The 24,116-nt window shown below is 37.2% G+C and overlaps 1 protein-coding gene across 2 annotated transcripts; it reads right to left on the bottom strand.

Moving 5' to 3' along the window:
* Positions 1-752: 752 nt before the first annotated feature.
* On the bottom strand, positions 753-19,620 carry LOC130071279 (transmembrane protein 272-like). 2 transcript variants are annotated; one of them, XM_056235984.1, is made up of 5 exons: positions 19,513-19,620; positions 9,052-9,134; positions 8,735-8,785; positions 8,442-8,648; positions 753-1,260 (listed from the first exon to the last, which is right to left on the bottom strand). In XM_056235984.1, the coding sequence occupies exons 2-5, from the start codon at positions 9,113-9,115 to the stop codon at positions 1,058-1,060; spliced, it is 525 nt and encodes a 174-aa protein (XP_056091959.1). In that variant the 5' UTR covers positions 9,116-9,134; positions 19,513-19,620; the 3' UTR covers positions 753-1,057. The 2 variants fall into 2 exon arrangements, with proteins under 2 accessions (XP_056091959.1, XP_056091968.1); XM_056235993.1 differs by having other exon boundaries at positions 9,052-9,130; positions 19,513-19,618.
* Between the last annotated feature and the right edge of the window lie 4,496 nt (positions 19,621-24,116).

The raw sequence follows: 24,116 nt of genomic DNA on the forward strand, positions 1-24,116 counted from the left end.
GGACTTCATGAGACCCTAAATTAAAAAGTAGCTTACTATGTTTTAATTTATAATTTTATCTTATTTGATAAAAATTAAAAACACGTTTTGTTGTAAATTAATTGTTATATTTTCATTTGATAATAAATTGTTACAGTTTTATTAATCAATTTACACAATTATTATGATAAATTTGTATACATAAAACACAGAGACCAGAAAAAATAAAATGGAAAACCGAATTTAGGAAAAATAAAATGGACTTCATGAGACCCTAAATTAAAAAGTAGCTTACTATGTGGAGTTTAATTGTGAAAAAACAAGTTGTTCACATTCATTCTCAAGGTCTAACAAAAATGTGAAATGATAGATATCGATACCTTATGATATGGAGAAAAAAAAAAAACATTGTGATAATATTTTAGGCCATATCGCCCAGCCCAAGTGTACAGTGTATGTACATTTGCTTATTGTTAGAGTCCAGATCACCATGTTGCGGTTTATTCTGCGATTAACCAGCTGACTGTGAGTTATGCTGTTTTTATACATAAGTATTTACCACAGAAAGGACATGAAATATCGATTTGAATTGATTATTTTATTATTATATGAGAAAAAAACATGAAAAAAGCACAGTTATGAAGGAAACAGGGTGCCAGGGCAATTATACAGTTTAGTGTCAGTGTACAAAATATTTGTGTAAAATGCAAGTATTCCAGAGAACAAGTGTAATAATTAACAATACATAAATGAAAAAGTGATAATAGGTAATATGATATTTTATATCAATTTATTAATCTTTTTTGTTTTTATTCAGTATTCCACAATATTCTCAAATGCAAAATCTGACACATGCCATTATAAAAGACAGTAAACCAGTCTAGTTAATAAACTTGCAATATTCCTTGTCAAAAAGCTTCTGGTGCCTAACAATACATTTATACACCAGAATTATAGAGAGTAAGTGGCACAACATCAAATAAGGGCAAAAAAAAAAAAAATTTTTTTAGAAACTGCTAAAGTCCATAAGTGTGTTATTTTTAGGAGTATTAATGTTGACTGTTGCTGGCCCTGTCCATCATACATCATCCACATTTCCACTCCTTCCACACAAACACAGGCAGAATAACATACAGCAACCTCCTAAGAAGACGATGCCCAGCAAAATGTAGACCAATGTGGTGGTCCAGAAAGCAAATAGGTACAGTGTCTTATTGCAATAATCGGTGCTACTGCTAATGTCGTAATTAGGCTGGTAAATAGAGTAGATCCATACATTACCTGTAGGGGAGACAAGGGTGAAGAGGGTGATATAAAGCACTTCACAGGGTAAATAATTTAAAAAAAACTGGAACTGGATAGTACTTTTGACCAATCTGTTTAATAAAAGTGATATGTGATATACAAAGATATACATGGTCTTTGACCCGAGCATCCTTGGTCTGCACTTAGTCTGCACTTTTCTGCACATTCCATGTTGAAATACCCTTGTGGCCAAGAAAGCAGCTTTATTATACTTGAGTGGTATCTTATGCTCACCAAGGCTGCATTTATTTAATCAAAAATACAGTAAAAATGGTAATATTGAAATATATTAGCAAAATTAAAAGTACCGTTTTCTATTTGAATATATTTTAAAATGTAATTTATTCCTGCGATGGTAAAGCTGCATTTTCAGCAGTCATTGCTCCAGATCCTTCAGAAATCGTTCTAATATGCTGATTTGGTGCTCAGATAATGTAAGCTAATCCACTGGAGGCTAATTTGAAGAACCCATGTGCAGTATTTTATTGAAGACAAATGTGAACAAAATCAAATTATACAAAGACTTGTCTTGGCTTGACATGGAACTATAAACCTAAACAGAAAATTCACCAACAGAGGTTACAGGGAACAATACTAGACAAAGTAACCTGGCAAACATGAGAGCTTAAATACAGAAGGACTATGACTAAACAAGACACACCTGTAAACATAATCAAGACAATGAACCAATGACAACATAGGACACCTGAAGACGGAGCACATGGCAGGATCACATGCTTCCCTTGTAGAAGGGATGGAGGCCCAGGCCCATATAGGGGGACAGAATCGGTGCTGCGTTCCAGTCCAAAATTGGCATGCCCTTCACAGGGCATGCCAATTTTGGACTGGAACGCAGCACCGATTCTGTCCCCCTATATGGGCCTGGGCCTCCGTCCCAACTTCCCTCCGTCTCGTTCATGCGGATGTACGTCATTGCTTACGTTGCATGAGTGCCCACTACTGGCGGAAACTGCAATGGGCTGAATTGGAACGTCCTAAGCCCTTGATCACTTGGAATCAGCTATGGAGTTGATTCATTATTTATTTTTTTTCCCTTTAGGAATTTATTTAATGCAGCATCCAGATGTATAGATGTGTTTGGGTTGTTTTAAATTTTAAAAAATCATAATTAATATATCATAGAGTTGTTTGTGGTGGTGGTGATTAGACGAGATCTGCGGTGACGTCACACTCATGTTGCATTGTGGTATATGGAGCTGCCTGAAGTGTACATATGAAGTAGACTTAGGGAAGTAGTGCTTAGGGAAGTTCGCAAGTGCGCGTCTAAAAGTGGACTGGAACGCAGCACGGGACCATGGCCTGGCAATGGCAGGCCTGGGCCATGGAGCAGTGGCGGGCCTGGGCCGTGGAGCATGGGTGGTGCTGGCAGGCTAGGACACCTCCAGGGTGATATCTGCACTGCAGTATCATGGAGCCAGGAAGGATCGGCCGTAGTAAGGTACATATAGCACCCCCGTACCCCTTAGGGACCTATGGGGTTGTGAACTCCAGCAGGCTAGAGCGGGCTCTGGAGCTGGCTCACGGGGTGGAGCCATCATTGGACTCTGGAGCGGGCTCATGGGCTGGAGCCATCACTGGACTCTGGAGCAGGCTCAGGGGCTGGAGCCATTACTGGGCTCTGGTCAGGGGCTGGAGCCGATGTGTGTGCTGCCCAGACACACAAGATAGCTGTGGCCACAATTGTCAGCGCTGCACAATCTGAAGAAGACTCTGGGGTAGGAGACTCTGGCATGGGGGCCATGGCAGCTGGAGACTCTGGGATACTGCGGGATTGCGGGGCCCCTTGTCCGCACTTCCCACTGTAAATGGGGATCCGCTTAATAACAAAGCATAGTCAATATACTCTTCTAACGTCCCCGCAACATTACTCTCGGGCATCAGGTAGTTCAAGAAATCACTTAGTCCATTGCAAAAGATGCCTTTTAACACAACATCATTAAAATCTACCAGATGGCAAAGTCCAAAAAATTAGTCCTCTATAGTGCTGTCTCATTGACAGAGGCAAAGGAGACGAACTGCTGGGTTCATGATTTATCGGTCTACTATTCTGTAAGGCAATCACTGGTGGCAAGTTTGAAGAACCCATGTGCAGTATTTCATAGAAGACAAATGTGAACAAAATCAAATTAAACAAAGATTTGGAACTATAAACTTAAACATGAACAGAAAACTCACCAACAGAGGTTACAGGAAACAATACTAGACAAAATAACCTGGCAAACATGAGGGCTTAAATACAGAAGGACTAATGACTAAACAAGAGACCTGTGAATATAATCAAGACAATTGCTGCATCCCAATTTGCCTACTTATACCTAAAAGTATGTACTCTTTTTGTGAAGAAAAAGTACATGTGAGTGTGTAGCAAAAGAGGGGACATACTACTAAGTCATCTTTTACGGACAGCTCTGTCGCTTAGTTACGTGCATCCTGTCACCGTAAACTGCCCTGTCAATCATCTTGTCACAGTTAAAATCCTCCATTCAATCTAATTTAATTTCCTACCGTTTCGGAGAGAAATGTTGTAGACTGTAGATCTGCCAGTCGTGAGGCTTTAAATGCCTCATGTGTTTGCAATTTGAATATAATGATGCATTTAAAGGTACAATATGTAGGATTTTTCACCACCAGGGGTCGCTATCCTCTTAGGGTGTACTCACACTAGGCACGGTTGCCATGAACCGGGCCCCAGTACAATTGTCCCCCCTCCCCACTCCCCCTCTGGCCTGCACTCACATAGGGTTTCAGCATTCGTGCCGGAGCACGCTTACGTCATTATGGTGCGTGCGACGGTTTCGGGATAAACAAGAAGAGCGGCGCTCTCTGAACACAATGGAGTCCATCGCTCTGTTTTCTTTGTGGATAATTTTGTGTCGTTTGGTCCACAGCCTGTTGTTAAACAGATGTGTCGCCTTAGTGGCGCGAAAATTTTCACGTAATCGTGCTGCTCGTATGAGGAGGTTTGCAAGGTACCAGCTGAAGTGCAGCAAGGACTTTGCAGCTTTGATTACGGACTGTGTTGGTTTTGGAGCGTCGCAAAACCATGACATCACGCGTCCTGTTCCGTGCTCCAGCACGGTTAGCGCTCACACTGCATGCGAACCGCGCCCGAGTCCAACTGAACCGTGCTCTGGCCCACCTCTTCCAAGCGGGCCAGGGCCGGCTAATCGAGCCGCGCCCGGGCACGGTTCGGAGCACTCACAATAGTCAAACGAACCGCGCTTTGGTGGTCAAACGCACTCGGGCACGGTTCAAACTGGCTAGTGTGAGTACACCCTTACAATAAAAAAAAAAGGCGCATATTGATGACGCAAAGCATTAAGCGTAATTATGGATCTTGTCGTCCGAGCTGATGGATCTTTTATGGATGAGTGAATACATTGATGTTTTTAACATGACTGTGGTGTGAAGCAGGGCGCGATTGCTAATGAGAGACGTATACCAGCGCCACACGCAACGCGAGTCCCGCGGATATAAAGGAATAAGGACATTTCATTCTACCGAACTAACCGCAAGTGCTAAATTAATACTCACACAGGTCAGTTTATTAGACTAATTAAACTTGAGGTAACGCAGCGCTGTTTCACTTGCTCTAACAGTTACACTATCACACTAAACGGCATTTGAGTGTGTTGAATGTTGTTAGTTAGGTTGTTTGTTGGCTATATGAGACTAACAGTAAGCTAGATCAACATTAGAATAACATACAGAACATATTCTAACTAGTGCTGGGCAAGTTAACGCGTTATTATCGCGTTAACGCATTTATTAATTAATGCCGACAATTTTTTTATCGCGCGTTAACGCAGAGGTTTTTTTTATTATTATTTTGAAAGTCCGTTGCTCACTGCCTCTGAATACACATAGGCCTACAGTCAAACCATGGATCACAGGAGGGGTGGGATGTTGGTCAGCCAGCAAATAACCCACCCAAACAAGCAGTGGAGAGGCTTTGGCAGGTTCTCTCAGGTGAACAGAAAGGGAGACAGCGCTCCGCGAGTGAATGACAGGCGATCTATGGATAGTAGCATGCAATGGCTTCTGTGCGCTACGTATAGCCTTTTTAACTTAAATTAAAATTATACATAACTTTACCTGATAGGCCTGCGTTTAGTTTAGCGGGGATGCTCTGCCATGTGAATTCCCTCCTGTTGATGTCCTGATAACTATTTAGATTCTGGAAACTCACAAACAGCGAGCCGAGGATCAGTCTCTCTTCCAATGATTTGTGCTGCGCGTCGTGTACAAAAAAGTTAGACAATTCAACTTTGGCAACGCGCGGGCGCGTGCGTGAGGCGAGCATGACTGCAACAGTTTCACAGGAATGCACCCGCTTGTCGCTGCACCTGTGCTCGACCACTTCACCTCACTCTAGGCTGATTTATACTTCTGCGTCGGACTTACGCCGGAGCCTACGCTATAGACAACGCGTTGGTTTTCATTTATATATATGCGTCGTTGTCCGCGTTGACGCGCAATTACACATGCAGAGGGAGAGTGTGAAACCCGGGGAGCGGTTCTAGCAATCACAGCGCTTGCAGTACGCGTAGAATTGACGTTACATTTTTGAAAAGATGCACGTCAGGGTACGCGCGCTACACAGCTACGGCGTGAGTTCGATGCAGAAGTATAAATTGGGCTTTACCTCTGTTTAATGTAATCTTACGTGGGAAACCATGGCATGCCATGACCAAACCTAAGCTGCTATCAGAGAAGTAACGTTGGTCGACTTATATCTGTAGTAGTGATCATGACCCTTTGACTACATAGACTGTTTCTGCTGCTCCCTGATACAAGATAGCTGTTCAGAAAAAAACAACAAGAAAACTGGACTCGTTTTAACTAGCTAGATAAAAGGTAATGCCCTGGCAGTGGCAAATAGCTTTGTTTAAATATTTGATTTGATTACATTAATGTTTAAGTTGAGATTTACAAGAAATATTTTATTGATACTGTGTAAAGGGAATACTGCTGGTATAAAAGCACCTTATTTGTTTAAAGTTTTTGCAAACCACATGTTATTGCACTTTTGTAGCAGTACATTTAAATCAAAAGTGCGCAATACACTACTAGAATTCATTATTCAATTTTGCGCGTAACAATGCGATTAATCGTGATTAATCGCAAGAAAATCATGCGATTAATCGCGATTAAATTTTTTAATCGTTGCCCAGCACTAATTCTAACATTTCATCATGTTGAACTACGTTAAATAACATTGATTAGTTTTATGTAATGTAACTTACATTTGCTCACCTGTCTAATAAAGTACATGCAACACTCGCGTCTCTGTCAAGTCGAAGTTAGTCGCGGACGTGGAGCTCTCGGCATCTCGAAAGATGTTGATCTTCGTTTTAATCCTCTTTTTGTCTCAAAGTCTGCTTGCGATGGTCCATAATGTTTGAACAAAACAACAACAGCATTAGCATCCTGCTAGACATAACCCAGTTGCCAACGTCTGTCGCCATGGTTACAATGACAGTACAGGCGGAAACCGAGGGTAAAGCGGATATGACGCTATTGACTGTCGACTCCCTCACACGCCCCGTTTCCTTGGTTAAAATCTCAATTTTCTCACGATTTACAAATAGTTGGAAACATTTGGGATATTGTAAGTAACCAACTAAACAAAATATATAACATTGGCCTAGTAGTTTTTGGATATTTTACTGCAAAAATCCTACATATTCTACCTTTAAAAGTGGCTAAACGTATCTTTACAAAAGTTCACAATGCTGCTGCAGATGAAATATAATGTGGACAACATTGAATAAATACATTTTCATCAGGTTAGATACTGATAACTAATCACTAAAACCCCTTTATCTAAACCTCTCTACATAACCGCAGGACTCGCACATCCTCCATGTCTGTAGTTTTTTAACACTTTTTAATTGTGTTTGTTTGTTCGACCATGAACGAATGAACCAATGACAACATAGGACACCTGACAAATGGAGCACATAGCAGGATCACATGACAAAGGGGAGCACATGACAAAACCAGGAACATGACAATGGGAAAACTTCAAAATAAAGGACATGAAACATGAAACAAGACATGGCAGATAACATTTCTTATTATTATCAATGTTGAAACCTTTTTTTAAAAAAAACAAAAAAAAAACATTTTTGCAGCTTAACATTTTTGTGGAAATGGTGATACTTTTTTCAGGATTCTTTGATGAATAGAAAGTTCAGTGAACATCATTTGTCTACATTTATTAAATGTATTTAATAAATGCTTTAAAAAATTCAATAAATAGAAATATTTTGTAACATTATAAATGTATTTACTGTCACCTTTGATCAATTTAATGCATCCTTGATTAATAAAAGTTTTAATTTCTCTCTTTTAAATGTTTTTTTAGCACAAATATTTTAATGGTATCAAAACATATTATAATGATTTCTGAAGGATCATTTGACACTAAATACTGGAGTAATGACTGCTGAATCAGATTTACCATCACAGGAATAAATTACATTTTTAAATATATTCAAATAAAATAAAATAAACGATTATAAATTGTAATAATATTTCACAATATTACCGTTTTAACTGTATGTTTTATTAAATAAATGCAGCCTTGGTGAGCTTAAGAAACTTCTTTCAAAATCATTAAAAACAATTAATTAAACAATTAAACTTTTGACAGGTACTGCATATTATGTATTTTAAAGTTAGTTATATAAATGTTATACTGAATGTAATATAAACAGTTAGTATAATGTTCAAAACAGTGTAATTTCGTCCACAAAATCAAACAAAACATTACTTAATGCGCCTTAAAATTATGAAACTTATGTGTATGCAAGCAGTTAAACTTAGTTGTAAAAATTTGCAATTTTCACAGTTTTTTATCGGTTTGAATTATTTGTTCACATAAAAATATAATAATAGTAATAATAATATTCTTATTATATTATAATTCTTTATTGCGATTTCAATCATAACATTATTTGGCAATCTCTAAAAAACTAATGATTTTTTATCGACTAATCAAAGCCAATATTCACTTGCATATCGTTTTGAATATTAACTCTTTTTTGTACCCTGTACACTGGTTCAAAATAGAGTTGTAATAGCTACATAAACTGAATTTCACATCAAGTTAATAAAAAAACATATCTTACCAGCGATGAACCAGCAGAAGAGGAAAAGGGACACCAGTGAATTCCAGGCAGTGCAGAGACTACTCAGAGGAGTTTGAGTGCCATCTTCTGGCTCCTGAGTGCATGGAAGGCAGGACAGCAGACCGAGGACCAATGCAAACACACCTGACACCAGCAGATAAATGGGAATATAGGGCTGCTTTGGACAGTCTTGCAGATGCATTGCACCTGTGAAAAAGAAGGGAGATGATAGGCTTTTTTATATGCCCAAAATTAACTAATGTTTATAAAGATCTGGAATAATAAATACATACCAATTGATACCTGAGCGATGGGCAGGACAGTCACAAACAGTTTGGAGATTACTGAGAAACAATTAAATCAGTTAATCTTTTTTTTTTTTCACACATTTCTCAGTTTTATAATAGTTACTCAAGTTTTATCTATACTTGAAGAAGGTTTACGCATAATATTTGTGTTTGTATATCCTACAATGAATGCTCTCACACTTTAGCTATGTAGCTCCCTATAACTGTCAAAGCATTTTCAAAGGAGAATCACAATTAATTTAATGAAGCATCACATCAACATATTACACTCACACACAGAACAACAGAGTAATTGGGAATACTTAGAACAGGTGTGCTGAGTTTGGGAGGCCTGCGAATATTCTGCAATAAGCTTCCGTCTTCCATCGTCTTTACTTCACTCTGCCTGACAGAAAAAGGAAAAAGAAAAATTAACAGAAATATATATATTTTTTATATATATTTGCAGAGGAAACTGGGGGTAGATTGACAAAAGCGACAGTGAAAAGTCGATGCACCACTCTTAAAAATTAGGCTACAACCTTTGAAATGCCACTAAAAAAGAAAAGTGACAAGTAAAAAAAAACAAAGTATTACAAATAAAAGAACATGTAAATCTTTCATCACATGATCAAAGAAACTAGACTTACCCCAAAAGTGCAAAAAACACAGTAGAACTAACAGTCATGATTAGCAGATCATTACAACCAATCACCAGATCAGTATAACCAATCACAGTGAAGAAGATTTGAGTAACAGATTTTTACTCAACTGTAAGATTTATGTACATGTATCTTTCGGTTCAGAGAGTCTCTTTTGGTTGTTGAGACCAGTGAGCTCCCGGCCGTGAATATAACTTTTATTCCTGCAAAGAGCAACTTGGGAGTCGTGTCTGGTATATGTTGTGCAGCTGAGGAATAGAATTACTAAAGATTCTATGCTCAGAGGACCACAGCAGGGACAGTGATAGTGTTGGAATACTATAGACCTGCACTCGGGGTGAGGCTGTAATGCTCTGACTTAGTAGGGTACAACGGGTCTAAAAGCACACCTTACAAAAAATGCTTTTTCACTACTCCCAGTGATGAATGGATGGATGGAACCCTATTAATTATCCTGTATCAGACCAGCGTACACCAAGTGTATAGATGCTAAAGAACTGGTGCTCACAGGTGGTTTTAAAGTAGTGATAATAGCTTCTTGACAGGGTGCCGTCACCATACTTCGTGGAATTACCTCGAAGTATTGTATGTATTCAGGAAGGGAATTACCCCGAGATACCATAGTATTATATTCAGGATGGGATTTACCCCAAAGGTATATTGTATAATGTAGTATTGTATTGGTACTGTAGTATAATATTATATTGACAATTGGTGGTTGTTCAAATTTTCCATGGTGGAAAAAGTCACCTTAGTGGGTTGTATTCGTATTGAGAATTTCCACAACAATGTGCTTAACTAATAATTAGTTGAAGCACCCTTTATATTCAGGTCTGGGCTGTGGCTGGGCCATTCTAAAACATTAATCGTTCCTTCCTAAAGCCATTCTGTTGTTGATTTAGATGTGTATTTTGGATCACTGTCATGTTGAAAGTTCTCTTCATTTTCAGCTTTCTAGCAGATGCCAGAAGGTTCTGTGCCAAAATAGATTGGTACTTTGAGCTATTCATGATTCTCTCCATCTTCACGTTAAGCCCCAGTTTCAGCTGAGGAAAAGCAGCCCCAAAGCATGATGCTGCAACCACAATGCTTACTGTCACGTTGTTTTAGTTTTAGTTTCATTATCAAGGAATTTAAGTTTGATTCTCTTAGTTTCCTTTGTTCTATGTTCCTGTTTGTCATTAGTTACCATGGTTATTCATTATATGATTAACTAGATCACACCTGTTTGCATTTGAGTTTATCTTGTTTATTTATATAAACAAGATTATCTCAAATGCAAACAGGTGTGATGCCCTTATGCTTATGCCCTTCAGTTCATTTAGTTCTTTGTCTGGTGTTGGTTGTGTTTTAGTACACTGTTCCAGTGTATACTCTTGTTGGATTACAGCTTTTGTTTTGTTTTATTAAAGAAAACAATATTGTTTGATTCTACATCTTCTTCGGCATACTTTACGGACCTGCCTGTGATAGCTACACTACACAGTGGGTATGGTGTTTTTTGCTGATGTGCTGTGCTGGTTTTGCACCAAACATACTTTTTACAATTTTGGCAAAAAGTTCAATCTTAGTCTCATCAGACCAAAAGATATTTTTCAACATTGTTTTGGGAGACTGGATGTTTGTTAAGTTTAGCCAGCCTTGGATTTTTTTTTTTCCAGAAAAAGCTTCCATCTGATTGGTTACTCCGAATGAAATCAATGAAATTAATTTTTCCGGACATTCTTTCTCATAACAAAGCAATGACTTCTACACATAATTTTAATACCATTTTGCACTATGATGATATATAATGTTATAAAATCATGCCAGAATAAAAAATATATACATTTATTAAATTTTAAGATATTTTAATCACAAATGAAAAATGGCTGTATTGGCCTTCGGACGGTTAAACCGAATGACCTTTTGACACTTCAAAATCTTTAAAATACCTATATATAGTAAAATATAATTAAAACCTTTTGAATTCAATAAAAGAGATCAAGTTGTACTACCTTACATACTTTGGATGTCATATCTTTGTTTTTTATTATTATTAAGGCCTTTGGACAAAAAAAATACCCATCACGTCATTGACCCGTGAACTGGAAGGTGCGAACGAGTTTACTTCAGTTTTGTAAAATATTTCCAATTGAAACTGAATTTTGGATGAGAAAAAAAAAATCAGGGTAGGTGATTAGCGAACCATCTCACCTTACCATCTGCAGCCCACAGCAGACTGTTGGAGGTAGTGGTTAATGATCTTCTGCCAAAGCTTTGTAAATATAACTGTAATTTGTAATTATTTTATTATATAAAATGCAACAACAGGGTTCTGAAAGTAGCACAGGGAAATTGATTTTTAATAACTTATAAACTAGGGCTGTCAATTTAGATGACAATGTTTCACTTATCGTGAAATTAAGCATACACCATTTATCTTGTCATCATTTGCTATATCCATCAAAGTAAACCATCCGATTGAAGGGTGATTCTCACAAAACTGTATTTTTTGCACTTGGACACTCCAAAAGGACACCAAAAAATTCAATTGATATGAGACCCAGCACCCATGAAAAAAAAAAAACTAGACTTTTCAGAATTCACAGAGTCCAACAGCAAAGAGCCTTGTTTATATTTTATACAGACTGCATACCTACTACACAACACGGATCCATTCAGAATTACTAAACACACCAACATACACATAACAAATCAAAACATTATTCTGAACGTGTGTGGAAACAATGTGAATGTACTGAAATGTGTTTGTGCATAAATACAATGCATAAAAACTAGTGCATCGAGAACGCACATACACAGTTTGTTTCCACATCAGTATAACAGACTCGCGTGCATACTGTATCCAGCCAAGAAAGGTAGTTTGCGTATCATCCGGCCATACAGCGGTGGGATGTTTTGGTGTTCCCTTCAGTCTGTATTTTACACAGCTTGATGCGTGAGGGCTCACGCTCTTCAGAGACAATCACAGAATATGACAGAGCTTGTGTTTTAAAGCAAAACACACACTTGAATAAATAATTCACTGAAAACGCAACAAGTCTTTATTCTCTCTGTCACCTCTGAAGTAATCAGTCTGGTTTTCTTTACATTAGGGTCATTCCGTGTCAATTCTATGGAGCCCCTAAAGGGACGTGGTGGTGAAAAAAATTTGGGATGGGAGAAAAATTTGCGTTTCCCCGAGAAACTTTGCGTTCCCTCACAAAAATATTGCAATACTCGCAATGTGAGTGAGTGCTTAACTCAAGGAGTTCAGTAAAGTTGGCAATATATTCACATATTCAAACTTCCTAAATCAATATATTCATGAGCTAAACGTTGTTTAAAGACAAATGACACCTATTTTTAATCATAGTAACGTAGACAACGAGCTACAACCCAATTTTCCTCAAAATTAGCTTTATAATATTAATTGGTCTCTAAGCAGGCGGCTGAGAGACAAGTTAGAATAAGGGACTGTCTGCAAAGTGCAAAACCCTTTTGCACATTTTATATGATGAAATATTCAATAACTTCACTGTGACACACTGTACTGTCACCAAATTCAGTTCACACATCACTGCTCTACTGCTGGTTATACTACAACACTTAGTTTGATAAAAATGCATAATTTTTATGATTATTTATTATGAAACAAAATCAATAACTTATTCAATAACTTTACTGTGTTATACAGTGTAATGCCATCAAATTCAGTAAGTATAAATTGGGCTTAAGTGTTGGATAACCAGCAGGAGAGCAGTGATGTGTGAACTGAATTTGGTGTGTTACAGTGCGTTCACACCGCCGCCGGCGAGAGCGTCAAAGTGGCCGGAAGTCATTCATTTTCAATGTGAGCCGGCGCCGATCTCCTGTGAGGGCGGCGCGTCTTGGACGGCGAGTAGAAGTTGAAGTCAGGTCAACTTTGGTAATAAGCTATGATGCGGTTTGGCGGCAACCAATCAGAATGTAGAAGTCCTCCCCTTGAGAGGATTCCAGAGAACGCAGTCAAGTAAACTTTGGTTCTGACCACATTAGTTCCCAAGCAAAATAGAGGAGAGGTTGATAATTTGAATTTGATAAGAAGGCGCGCAGAACTAGGCAAGATTTTCGCGCTAGAATGCTTTTTTTTCAGCGGGAATGCAAATTAGATTAGCACTTAACCATGAACACAAAAGCCACACCACACAAATGGCTTTTAATTGGTTTATTTCATTAGCAAACATGTCACTATAATTGTTAAGTTCTTTCCATCGATCAATTTCTTACTTTCATATTTAAAAGATTCCATGAGGTTAACTTATACCCTACTTGGTCAGTCTGCAGAAATAACGATCGACATGCTGGTTTGCTTTGCGGCCCCTTTAAATAAATGTTTAAAAAAGACCAAGCATTCGATCGATGTCAGAGTGTCCACGAATCTTTCTACGGCGTCGTTGGCAGGGCGGCGAGAGCGAATTTCGCCGCTCTCGCCGGCGGCGGTGTGAACGCACGGTTACAGTGAAGTTATTGAATATTTTTCATAATATAAAATGTGCAAAAGGACATTTTATCAAACTAAGTGTTGTAGTATGACCAGTAGGAGACCATTGATGTGTAAACTAAATTTGGTGACACTACAGTATGTAACATTGAAGTTAATGACTATTTAATGTTTTTTGGGTTTTGCACTTTGCAGACGGTCTCTTCAGACTTGTCTCTCAAGCCGCCTGCTCAGAGATCAAATTATATTATAAAGCTTGTTTTGAGAAAGATTTGGTTGTAGCTCGTTGTATACGTTACTATGATTAGAAATAGGTGTCATTGTGTTTTAACAATGTTTAGCTCACGAGTTATTGATCTGGGAAGTTCGAATCTGTGAATATATTGCTAACTTTACTGAACTCTTAAAGTTAAACACTGGCTGCATTTCTTTATATTTGAGTCCAAGTTCAAACACTATGAACTGCTCGAGCGGTTCCATTGTTAACGTACGGAGGTGTCTGAAACACTGCCAGCGGGAAATTAAACAGGAAGTGTTTTTCCGAGCTCACAACAAGTTTTGCAAGGGAACACAGTAAGACTGGAAAAACTGGTTGAAGAACGAGTGGACAAAGGACCTTGCTGAAAATTAACATTTGAACTCCACCTCGTGCACTATTGAGACGAAGGTCTCAGCTCCCTCATCCTAATCTACATTCTTCACTCTTGCAGAGATTACCCAAACTCACACAATAATCTAAATGGTTTTAATGTGAACAATTATCATACAGTTTTATACATGTTTGGTATCATTTGAAATGTCTCAGTGCGACTGGTACAAATGTCTCGTTTCCAAATAAGTAAAACAAAAGGTAATAAGGTTTTTAAGAGTTTAGAGATAGCATACACACAAAGGAGGGTGGATGGTTAAACCCTCCTGCTCTCAGAAGGTGTTAACTCAATGCAAATTCCCACTGTTAGCAAATGGTTCCATGTAAATCAACTTCTGCCCCCAGTAAGTCTGGGACGGTGATTAAGGTGAATTTACACTGTGAACTCATGTTTGCATATGAAATGGAGTCTGTCTATGTAATGAAATGTAGAGGGGGGCTCGGGGCCTTTTCTGTATCTCTGTGAATGCTGAGAGTCGGCGGGGCTCTCAGCATTTACCTGATTATACATTTACCTGACATAATAAATTGTTACATTTTGATTATTCTAGCTGACTTTGAGATTATTTCATTAGAGTTAAAAGGAATAGTCAAACTTTCGCTTATATTAATTTTAATGATGCACAGATATCATTCATAACATTTTCATTTATGGAGTCAGATGAAATAACGAGAGAATACATGAGAAAATGTATTGCATTTAATCAAAAATACTTTGCCACGAGAAAAGAAGACAGTAACACGCAGAGACCTTCACCCACTGATCGGATGCCTCCATTGGGCCGATCGAGCTGGGCTTTACAGAACGCAAAGTTTCTCGGGGAAACGCAAAAGATGTGAAAAATATTTTTTTCTCCTATCCCAAATTTCTTCCACCACCACGTCCCTTGCTCCGTACATTTCAACCAGAGGACCCCGGCTCAAATTTTAGATTTTGTTAATAGTTTTTCTGTAGAAAGACAAACTAGGGCTGCATGATTAATGACATTCCTCTTTAAATTAAATAAGTATCAGCTGTATGCAAAGTGACCCACATTTGGTTTTTGACCACTGAAAATGTGTACAATTTACCTAATTTACTCATGGAGCCGCATTAAGATATCCATATCACTGGGATTGAACCATCGAGGGCCTTTAAAACGGAGATACCAAAAGAAATGTTTGTTAAGAACCAGAATCTAAAAGGATTAAGATATCTTTAATACTTCTTGAATTACAGGCATGCAAACCTGAGGCAAAAAACACAAGAAGTGCTTTTTGCCATTTTTGAACTGTCACCATTGGCATGATATAATGCAAAAAAGACTGCTAAAGTCAACAGATTGTACTAATAGACCATCCAATCTCTGTGTAAAAATAAAATAATGATGCTGACATCTTTCTAAAGTCCTTTTTACACCCCTGAAAGTTTTCTCCAAATTTCAGGTGAAAATTGTCACTGACCCCCCTCTACAAAATAGTTGATTACTAAGTAAATATACATCTGTGACATTAAAGGGATAGTTCACCCCAAAACAACATGAGGGTGAGTAATTACTACTGACAGAATTTTCATTTTAGGGTGAACTAACCCTTTAAGTATTTTGGCTACACACGGGAGTGCTTGTAAGCAGGCGTCTAGACGGATCCGCTGATAGACGCCTGCTTTCAAACGCTCCTGTGTGTATCTGTGCAAGCGCTCTATGTTTTTGAAGCGTTGATCATTGTAGCCAATCACAGACATATGTTGAGTGAACACAATGGCCAAACAAAAGCATTTAAGAATCCATTCAACAGCACTCAAAATGCTATAGGGAAATGTTGGTAACCTCGCATTTTTAAATTTCAGTACCGACTTGGTGCTGAAATCGGTACTTTTGACAACACTACGGATTGATTCCATAAACAGAATATTTGTTTTTGATATGAATTACTTCATTTAAAAGTAGACATATGTCTCATGTCTGTGTGGCAAGTATTCGCTAGCCTAAGTTACAGTTCATTTTCGGATGCATTTCTGAATGGAATTCTGAATTTTCTTATTTCAAAAAACGAACACTTAAAAGGCACAATATGTAGGGTTTTTTCGCCACAAGAGGGCGCAGTTTCCAACAATAACAAAGTAGGTTTATGACGCAGTGATGAGCTGAATGATGGGAATGCTGTCAAGCTGATGGATCTAATAATGTTTATGGATGAGTGCAAACATTCATGTTTTTTAACATTACAGTGGTATGAAGCAGGTCGCGATTGCTAAAGAGACAGATATCACACGCGAGTCCCGCGGATATAAAGGAATAAGGACATTTAATTATACCGAACTACCCGCAAGTGCTGGATTACTCACACAGGTCAGTTTATTAGACGAATTAAACTTGTGAGGTAACGCAGCGCTGCTTCACTTGGTCTAACGTTACACTATCACACTAAACGGCATATAAATGTGTTGAAAGTTATAATGTTATACTACGTGTTAGTTCGTTCGCTATACGAAACTAGCAGTAAGCTAGATCAACATTAGAATAACATACTGACCATATTCTAACATTTCATCATGTTGAGCTAACGTTATAACATTGATTTTTTTTTTTATGTACATTTGCTCACCTGTCTAATAAAGCTGTCAAGTCGTGACTCGTGAAGCTCTGTCAAGGCCAAGTTAGTCGCGGACGTGGAGCTCTCGGCATCTCAAAAACGCCACGCTGATATTGATCCTCATTTTAGTTCTGCTTGCCATGGTCTATGTTTGAAAGAAACAAGAACTGCGTGCCACTAAACGTTATGCACTACGCAGTTGTCCACGTCTGTCGCCATGGTTACGTCATGGCTATGGCAGTATGAACGGAAACCAAGGATAGCGCAGATATTGCGTCATTGACAGGCGACATTTTTTTCCGGAACGGCCACTTATTTAAAATTGGAATTTCTCTGAAATAATAAATCTTTGGAGACTTTTGGGATATTGTAAGTACACAACTGCAGGAAATATATCACACTGTGCAAGTGATTTTTGGATATTTTATTACAAAATTCTTACATATTGTACCTTTAAACTTACATCAGCGTGATAAAAACTACATAAAGTGACAGAAAACATCTTTGGAAAAAAATTATTTCAAGTGTAATTTGATTGTTTAGTTTGCATCATGTCCAATTAGACTACGCGGAGAGGGCGGGGTTTATGACCTATACTGGGACCAACCACCTAGGGGCGATAGACTCGCTTTGGCTTCACTTTTCAGGACTTGTTTGTGTACATGCTTGGTGTACACAAATAAAAGTAGACACTTAAAGATTTCGAATAATGTAGCCTATAACACTTATCTGTATGACCAAAATCGAAGGAGTATTTGTAGTCTCTTTCGCACTGATGAGAAGAAAAGTGAGGTGGTTGCGCCCGCGAAAAAATCAATTTTTACTAGGATACTCGCCAAGATGGGCATTCTGTCACAATTTTGTGTGAAAATGTCCGTTCAAGCATAAAACATGAAAGAGCTCAATTCAGTACTCACTCGTCAGTCGCGGCTTTCTGTCAAACGCGTGCAAGTTTTTACTTCTGTTTCATCTTGCTAAAAAACACATGCAAATTATAAACAAATAAAAACTTTCATGGTGCTGCATCGGGCAGTCCTGTCAAGCCCTGCATTTAGATCTAGTGCATCAATTCTCTTCAAGTGGCATGTGTAAAAGCCTCTTTCTTTCTCTCACTGTGAATGCGCGTGTGTAAGAGAAAGAGAAAGATATTTTGCCTCTAAATCAATTACAGGCGACTGAAATTGTACAATTTACTATCCATTGGCTAATTAAAGACATTTTTTAGTTGCCTAGCATGAAATTTGGCCGCATGCGAGTGATTTACTGGCATTATAGAGGGTTTTCTCAAGAATAGTAATGTGTGCTAACTAAATAGGGTCAATTTTGATTTCATGCGTACTTGCTCATTACAGACTCACCACCAGTATCAAAATAATAAAGAATTAGTGGTAGTAATCTCTCGGACAGTAATATTTATATTCATGTGTCATGGCATACATGCTACTCCATGGTACTATGTCATGGCACCACATCTAAAAATAATCTCCACTTGACCTCTGACAGAATCCACAGACTGAATACACACACCCGTATCCCAGGAACATACAAAATGCTTACAGCACTGCCAGCGCCTGTTAGAAAACACGCTGTTTGTAAAACAAAACATAAAGCACTTGAACAAACTCATGCACGAAGTGTAAAAACGGAGTATAACAGTGATGTGCCTCTGATAAAAAAAAAATTACATAAAATGTTTTACAATTGATCTAACAAACAGACACAATCACCAGTCAAAATAATGTAATAAGGTCTTCAGGACTGTAGCCTAAAACAAAGGCCAAATATTGAAGAAAAATTAACATAGCTAGTTAAGTAAACTACAAACAAACAAACGAACGAACGAAGAATGCAACAGAACCAGCTGGGGCCTGTTGCATAAACTGCTAAGACTAGTCTTAAAAGTTAGTCATCAATATTTTTCTTTAAGACCGCACATAACTTTTTTAAGTCATAAAAACGTAGATTGGTCTAATTTGATACCGAAAAGTAAGGCTGATTACCCCAAACTAACTGCTAGTTGATTGTACTAGTTCTTACACAGTCTTAACATAATGGCTATGTATGCAACTGGCCCCTCAGCAGTGTGTACGGAACTTTTTTTACAGTATGTGGAACGGAATGATAATTTGGTGGTGGTACGATCGCGAGTCTTTTCGCGAGTGAAATCTTTAAACAGCGAGTAACGTTAATTCTGTTCTAATAAATTTGAAGGCATCTTGTGTGAACGCGGAAATGGCAACTTAATCTTGCACCGAATCAAAATTGTACGTTTTATAACACTGTAGCGTTAGTGGGTTCAAATGCCCAGCTTCCTTACTTACTCTTGTCCCAAAACACCGTTCGAACACTTTTTGTGGCTGAAAAACAATTGACGGGTCGTGTGTTAGCACGGACAACCTTCAGAAAAGTTAAGAGAAATACTTCAGCTACTTACCAAAGCTAGAAAAACTCCTGAATCAGTGGTTATTATAATTCAGAGAGACAAAGTGAAAGCGGAAACTGGCCTAGTACTGGCAATCCTCATTGGAGGAGGGACCGTTCAGTTTGCGCTCATTTGACAAGCATCGAATACACACGTACACACTACACACCTTCATGAAGCTTCGAAACCTTTACGAATCTTTTGTTTCGAATCAGTGGTTCGGACTCGGAGGCGTGCATGTAGTCACGTGATTTCAGTAAAATAGGCTTCGTTACGTCATAACTGTTTCGAAACGTTTCGAAATTTAAATGGTTCCTCTTCTTCAATTCTTCATCTTGTTAAAGATATTTCTCATGCCTTTGCTCCCCTATCAGACCATAAGCATCAGCAATTCTTTTTTAAAGCTTTGCGGTCTGCAGCCTAATTCTAAATTGCGGGGCTACTGGAAATTTAATAATAGACCTAATATATTAAAGGAAATTCAATGAGAGTATTGTTAACCTTGCAAAATAATTATTTAATGATGTACACAATGGTTACAAAGAAAAATGGGAACATTTCAAATACAAGATTAGACTTGCTATTACAAGAAGTAAAGCATTGAAAGCCAATAGACATCAGTTAGAGTGTTTATAAGATCTAGAGCCAAGTGGGTATGTGGAAAAAAATGCTAGCTATTTCTTTGCGCTTGAAAAAAGAAACGGAAAGAAAAAAGCCCTCACTGCCATTTGTAAAGATCCTATTCAAATTTCTAAATTTGTTACAAAATTTTATAGTGACCTTTCTTCTAATTTCGATATTATTAGTTGTGATAAATCTATTGACAAAATACTGCGCTTTATCCTTGCCATTAATGATTATTATAAATCTTATTTATGATGAAAAAAGGAAAATCTCCAGGCATTGATGGCCTTACCATAGAATTTTACACTCATTTTTGGGATATTATTAAATGCCCTTTACTCAATATGTATATACAAAGAATGCATCACTCAGAGATAGATGACAGTAACCATGAAACAAGGGATTATTTCCCTCATCCCAACAAAGCTACTCTTTCTATTGACAATTGGCGCCCTATTACGCTTCTTACTGTAGTAGATTATAAAATTCTGGCTTTGATTTATGCCAATAGATTAAAATTTTATATCTGAAACACAATCTGTTTTTTTTTTAAAGACCATATTTCCAACAAGATTGGTCCTGGATTTGTTGGATTATGCAGATTCCATACAATCTCAAGGTCTTATTTTTTTTCTTGATTTTTACAAAGCCTTTGACACAATTGAACACCATTTTCTTTTAAAAGCGCTTACGTTGTTTGGTTTTGGGGACTATATTATTTCCACTACTTCTATGTTTTATAAAGGTGTTAACAGTTCTGTTGTTATTAATTTTGTGTGGTATTAGGCAGGGCTGCCCTATTTCTCCTTTTTTTATTAGTTACTGAGTTGCTATCTGTGAGCATTGTTCAAAATCAAGAATTGAAAGGAATCTCTATTTTTGGGAGAAAATTTTAAATTTCACAGTTGGCAGACGACACCACGTTGTTCTTAAAAGATGGAAAATATGTGTCAAAGGCTTTAGATTTAATTAACCAATTTTCTTGTGCTTCTGGAAATATCTCAATATTTCTTAAAATGAAATATCTCAAAATGTGAGATCATGCCTGTCCATGATTTGAATTATGATTCAATAGAAAATATTCCTGTTAAGTCCACAGTGAAATACCTAGGTATTTATATTACTAAAAATCTTTTGGCAAGACAACATTTAAACTTTTCATCTAGGATCATTAAATCTAAATATATTCTTAATATCTGGCAGCGGCACCAGTCATTATATGGCAGATTCCTCCTGTCAAAGGTGAAAGGTCTTTCTCGTTTTGTATATCCATCTTTATCTTTAGTTGTGGATAACAAAATTGCTAAAGAAGTAAAAAAAAAAAAAATTAGGTTTCATTTGGAAAAATAAACCTCAAACTAAAAAAGAAGTGCTCTCTAACGACAGAGCAGATGGAGGCATTGAGTTTAGAATTTTCTGACATAAATTTCTTTAAATATACTGTCCGCACACTCAAATCCTTAAAGCAAATTTAATAGGCCAAGCTTTCGGTCAAAAGACCATCCTGATGCCCTGAGGATGGTCTTTTGACCGAAAGCTTGGCCTATTAAATTTGCTTTAAGGATTTGAGTGTGCGGACAGTTTATTTATTGAGATCTTTAGTCTTGTCTGGCACCTTGAAGATCGTGAGTACGGTGTAACTCCTTCAAGACATAAATATCTTTAAAATAAATTGGCTTAAAAGATGTCTCGCCAATCCAAAATCCATTTGGTACTTTATCCCCAACAAAATATTTTATCAAATCAGTAGTCTTTCCTTTATTCTAAAATGTAACTATTTACCATCTAAGCTACCTACTGCCTTGTCCAAATTTCATCAACAGTGTCTCCTTGCTTGGAAGCTGCGTTACGTTCATAGTTTTCACCTCATGCAACACTGTTATGGAATAACAGTGATATCACGGTCAGAAATAAATCTTTATTTTTTCCCAGGTGGTTCCAAAATGATATTAACTGTATCCTCTTTACTTATGAGCAATTTATGATTTACCACAATTTCCGGATTCCTCCAAAAGAGTTTAATACAATACAATGGTTAAAGCAATCTCACCTGGGTTATCTCATCTGGTTAAAAGCTACTCCATATATAATGCAAGAACAACAGTCACAATACAATCTACTTTGCTCTAAGATGGAATTGATCTTTTGGACAAGAAATGTACGGCAAATCTTTCTAAAAAAAAAAAAGTGTTTCTCCAAGAGGAAAATTCTATTGGAGATCTTTGAAGAAGATATAGATTGGAAAAGGGCCTGGCTTTTACCCTGAAATACTAAGGAAATACATTTCAAAATTTTACATAAAAATATCCTGTCAACTCTAATATTTCTAAATATCTGGACATTGACAGCTCATGTGCTTTTTGTAAACAAGCAGAGACGACATTTGAACATTTGTTTTATGATTGCCCGATATCCAAACAATTTTGGTCTGACCTTGGTTCTCAGTTTAAAAGACAAATTTTTTTATTATAATGACAATAAAAATAAACCCCTAGAATACATTGTTAATTTCTTTATTTTATATGGCAAATTCTTCATTCATAAACAAAAGTTTGCAAATGGTATTCTGTCCTTGTAATGATACTCCACTGAAGGCAAGGTTGAAGAGAACCCAAATGCAGTTTATTTACAAAACATGATCAAACATAAAATAAAGGCATGAGATTCACTCTAAACATCCCCCCCCCCATCTTTCCGGATTTATTTGAGAAGATATTTGTAATGTTCATTTGTTTGATTCCTTCATGTTCCAGTCCATTCCTTAAATCCATTCTTTGATTTGAATATTTAATACACTCAAACAGCACATGTGCCACAGTTTCTGGTTGACTGCACATCTCACACTTTCCCGTGCTTCCCAATAATGTGTAGAGATGCATTTAGCCTTGTGTGGCCTAGCCTGATTCTGCTAAACATCCCCTGTTCTCCCCTGCTCTTCCCCAGAGGCTCTTCTTCCCCCACTTTTTGCTGTATCTTATATAAATGTCTTCCTTTATTTCCATTTTCCCATAATTTTTGCCACTGTACCTTAATTTTGCTTCGCATGTATAATTTGATTTCTGCTTTGCTAATTGGTACTTCTACCTTATTTATCTTCAACCCCTTCTTAACTAAAGAATCTGCCATGACAAAAACACATGGCAAACATGAGGGCTTAAATACACAAGACTAATGACTAGACAAGGGACACCTGTGAACAATGAAACAATGAACCAATGATACCATGACAACACAGAACACATGGCAGGATCACATGACTAGAACAGGGGATCACATGACAGACATGATACAAGAATATGAAACAAAACCAAAAGTTACAGTCCTATCCTTATTTTGACACTGAATTAATCTCACTTCTTAAATCTCTTCGTTATATAAATAATAAACAATCCCTAAGATTTATTAAATATTATGAAGAAATATTTAAAGAAAATACATGCACTTAAAAGCTTAATGTTATTGTAGCAATACAGTTGTAGTGTATGCCTTCTTGTCATATCTCTTTGCCATGTCATCTTTTGTTTTTCATAGTTTTTGTATAATTATAATTATAATTATTTATTTAATTTAATTTTTTAATATTTGTATATGTATGGTATGGTGGTGGTTGAGGAGATTCCCCCTTCTATGTAAAGCGCTTTGAGTGCTGAGAAAAGCGCTATATAAATGTAATGAATTATTATTATTATTATTATGTATTTGTGTGTAATTCCTTGACTATGTTCTTATTTTATTGAGCACTCAAAATTATAATTTTTTTAAAATGGTTCACCGCTGGGGGATGATATTTGTGAGTCCATTAATCATGCAGATTGTGGCGAACCATTGAACAAGTGTCTATGGGTCTTACCTGATCTCTGATCAGTTTTATAAATTTGTACACGTTTTAATTAGACATTATAAGGTCTGTTTAACTGAGCAATCCATGGAACAAACAAAACAAGCCCTGCAAATTGATAAAAGAACACATATTACACAGACACATGACATTC

Source organism: Rhinichthys klamathensis, unplaced genomic scaffold (assembly GCF_029890125.1).
Source record: "Rhinichthys klamathensis goyatoka isolate OS25496 unplaced genomic scaffold, OSU_Roscu_1.1 h1tg000019l_1, whole genome shotgun sequence".
Taxonomy (NCBI): domain Eukaryota; kingdom Metazoa; phylum Chordata; class Actinopteri; order Cypriniformes; family Leuciscidae; genus Rhinichthys; species Rhinichthys klamathensis.

Bases quoted from the DNA above. Each gene is read 5' to 3' on its own strand.
- LOC130071279 (XM_056235984.1), bottom strand. From the start codon at position 9,115: ATGGAAGACGGAAGCTTATTGCAGAATATTCGCAGGCCTCCCAAACTC. The intron at 8,649-8,734 runs GTATGTATTTAT...TCTTTTTCACAG, and splicing joins CATCGCTCAGGTATCAATTG to GTGCAATGCATCTGCAAGAC. The intron at 1,261-8,441 runs GTAAGATATGTT...TCTCCCCTACAG, and splicing joins CTTCTGCTGGTTCATCGCTG to GTAATGTATGGATCTACTCT.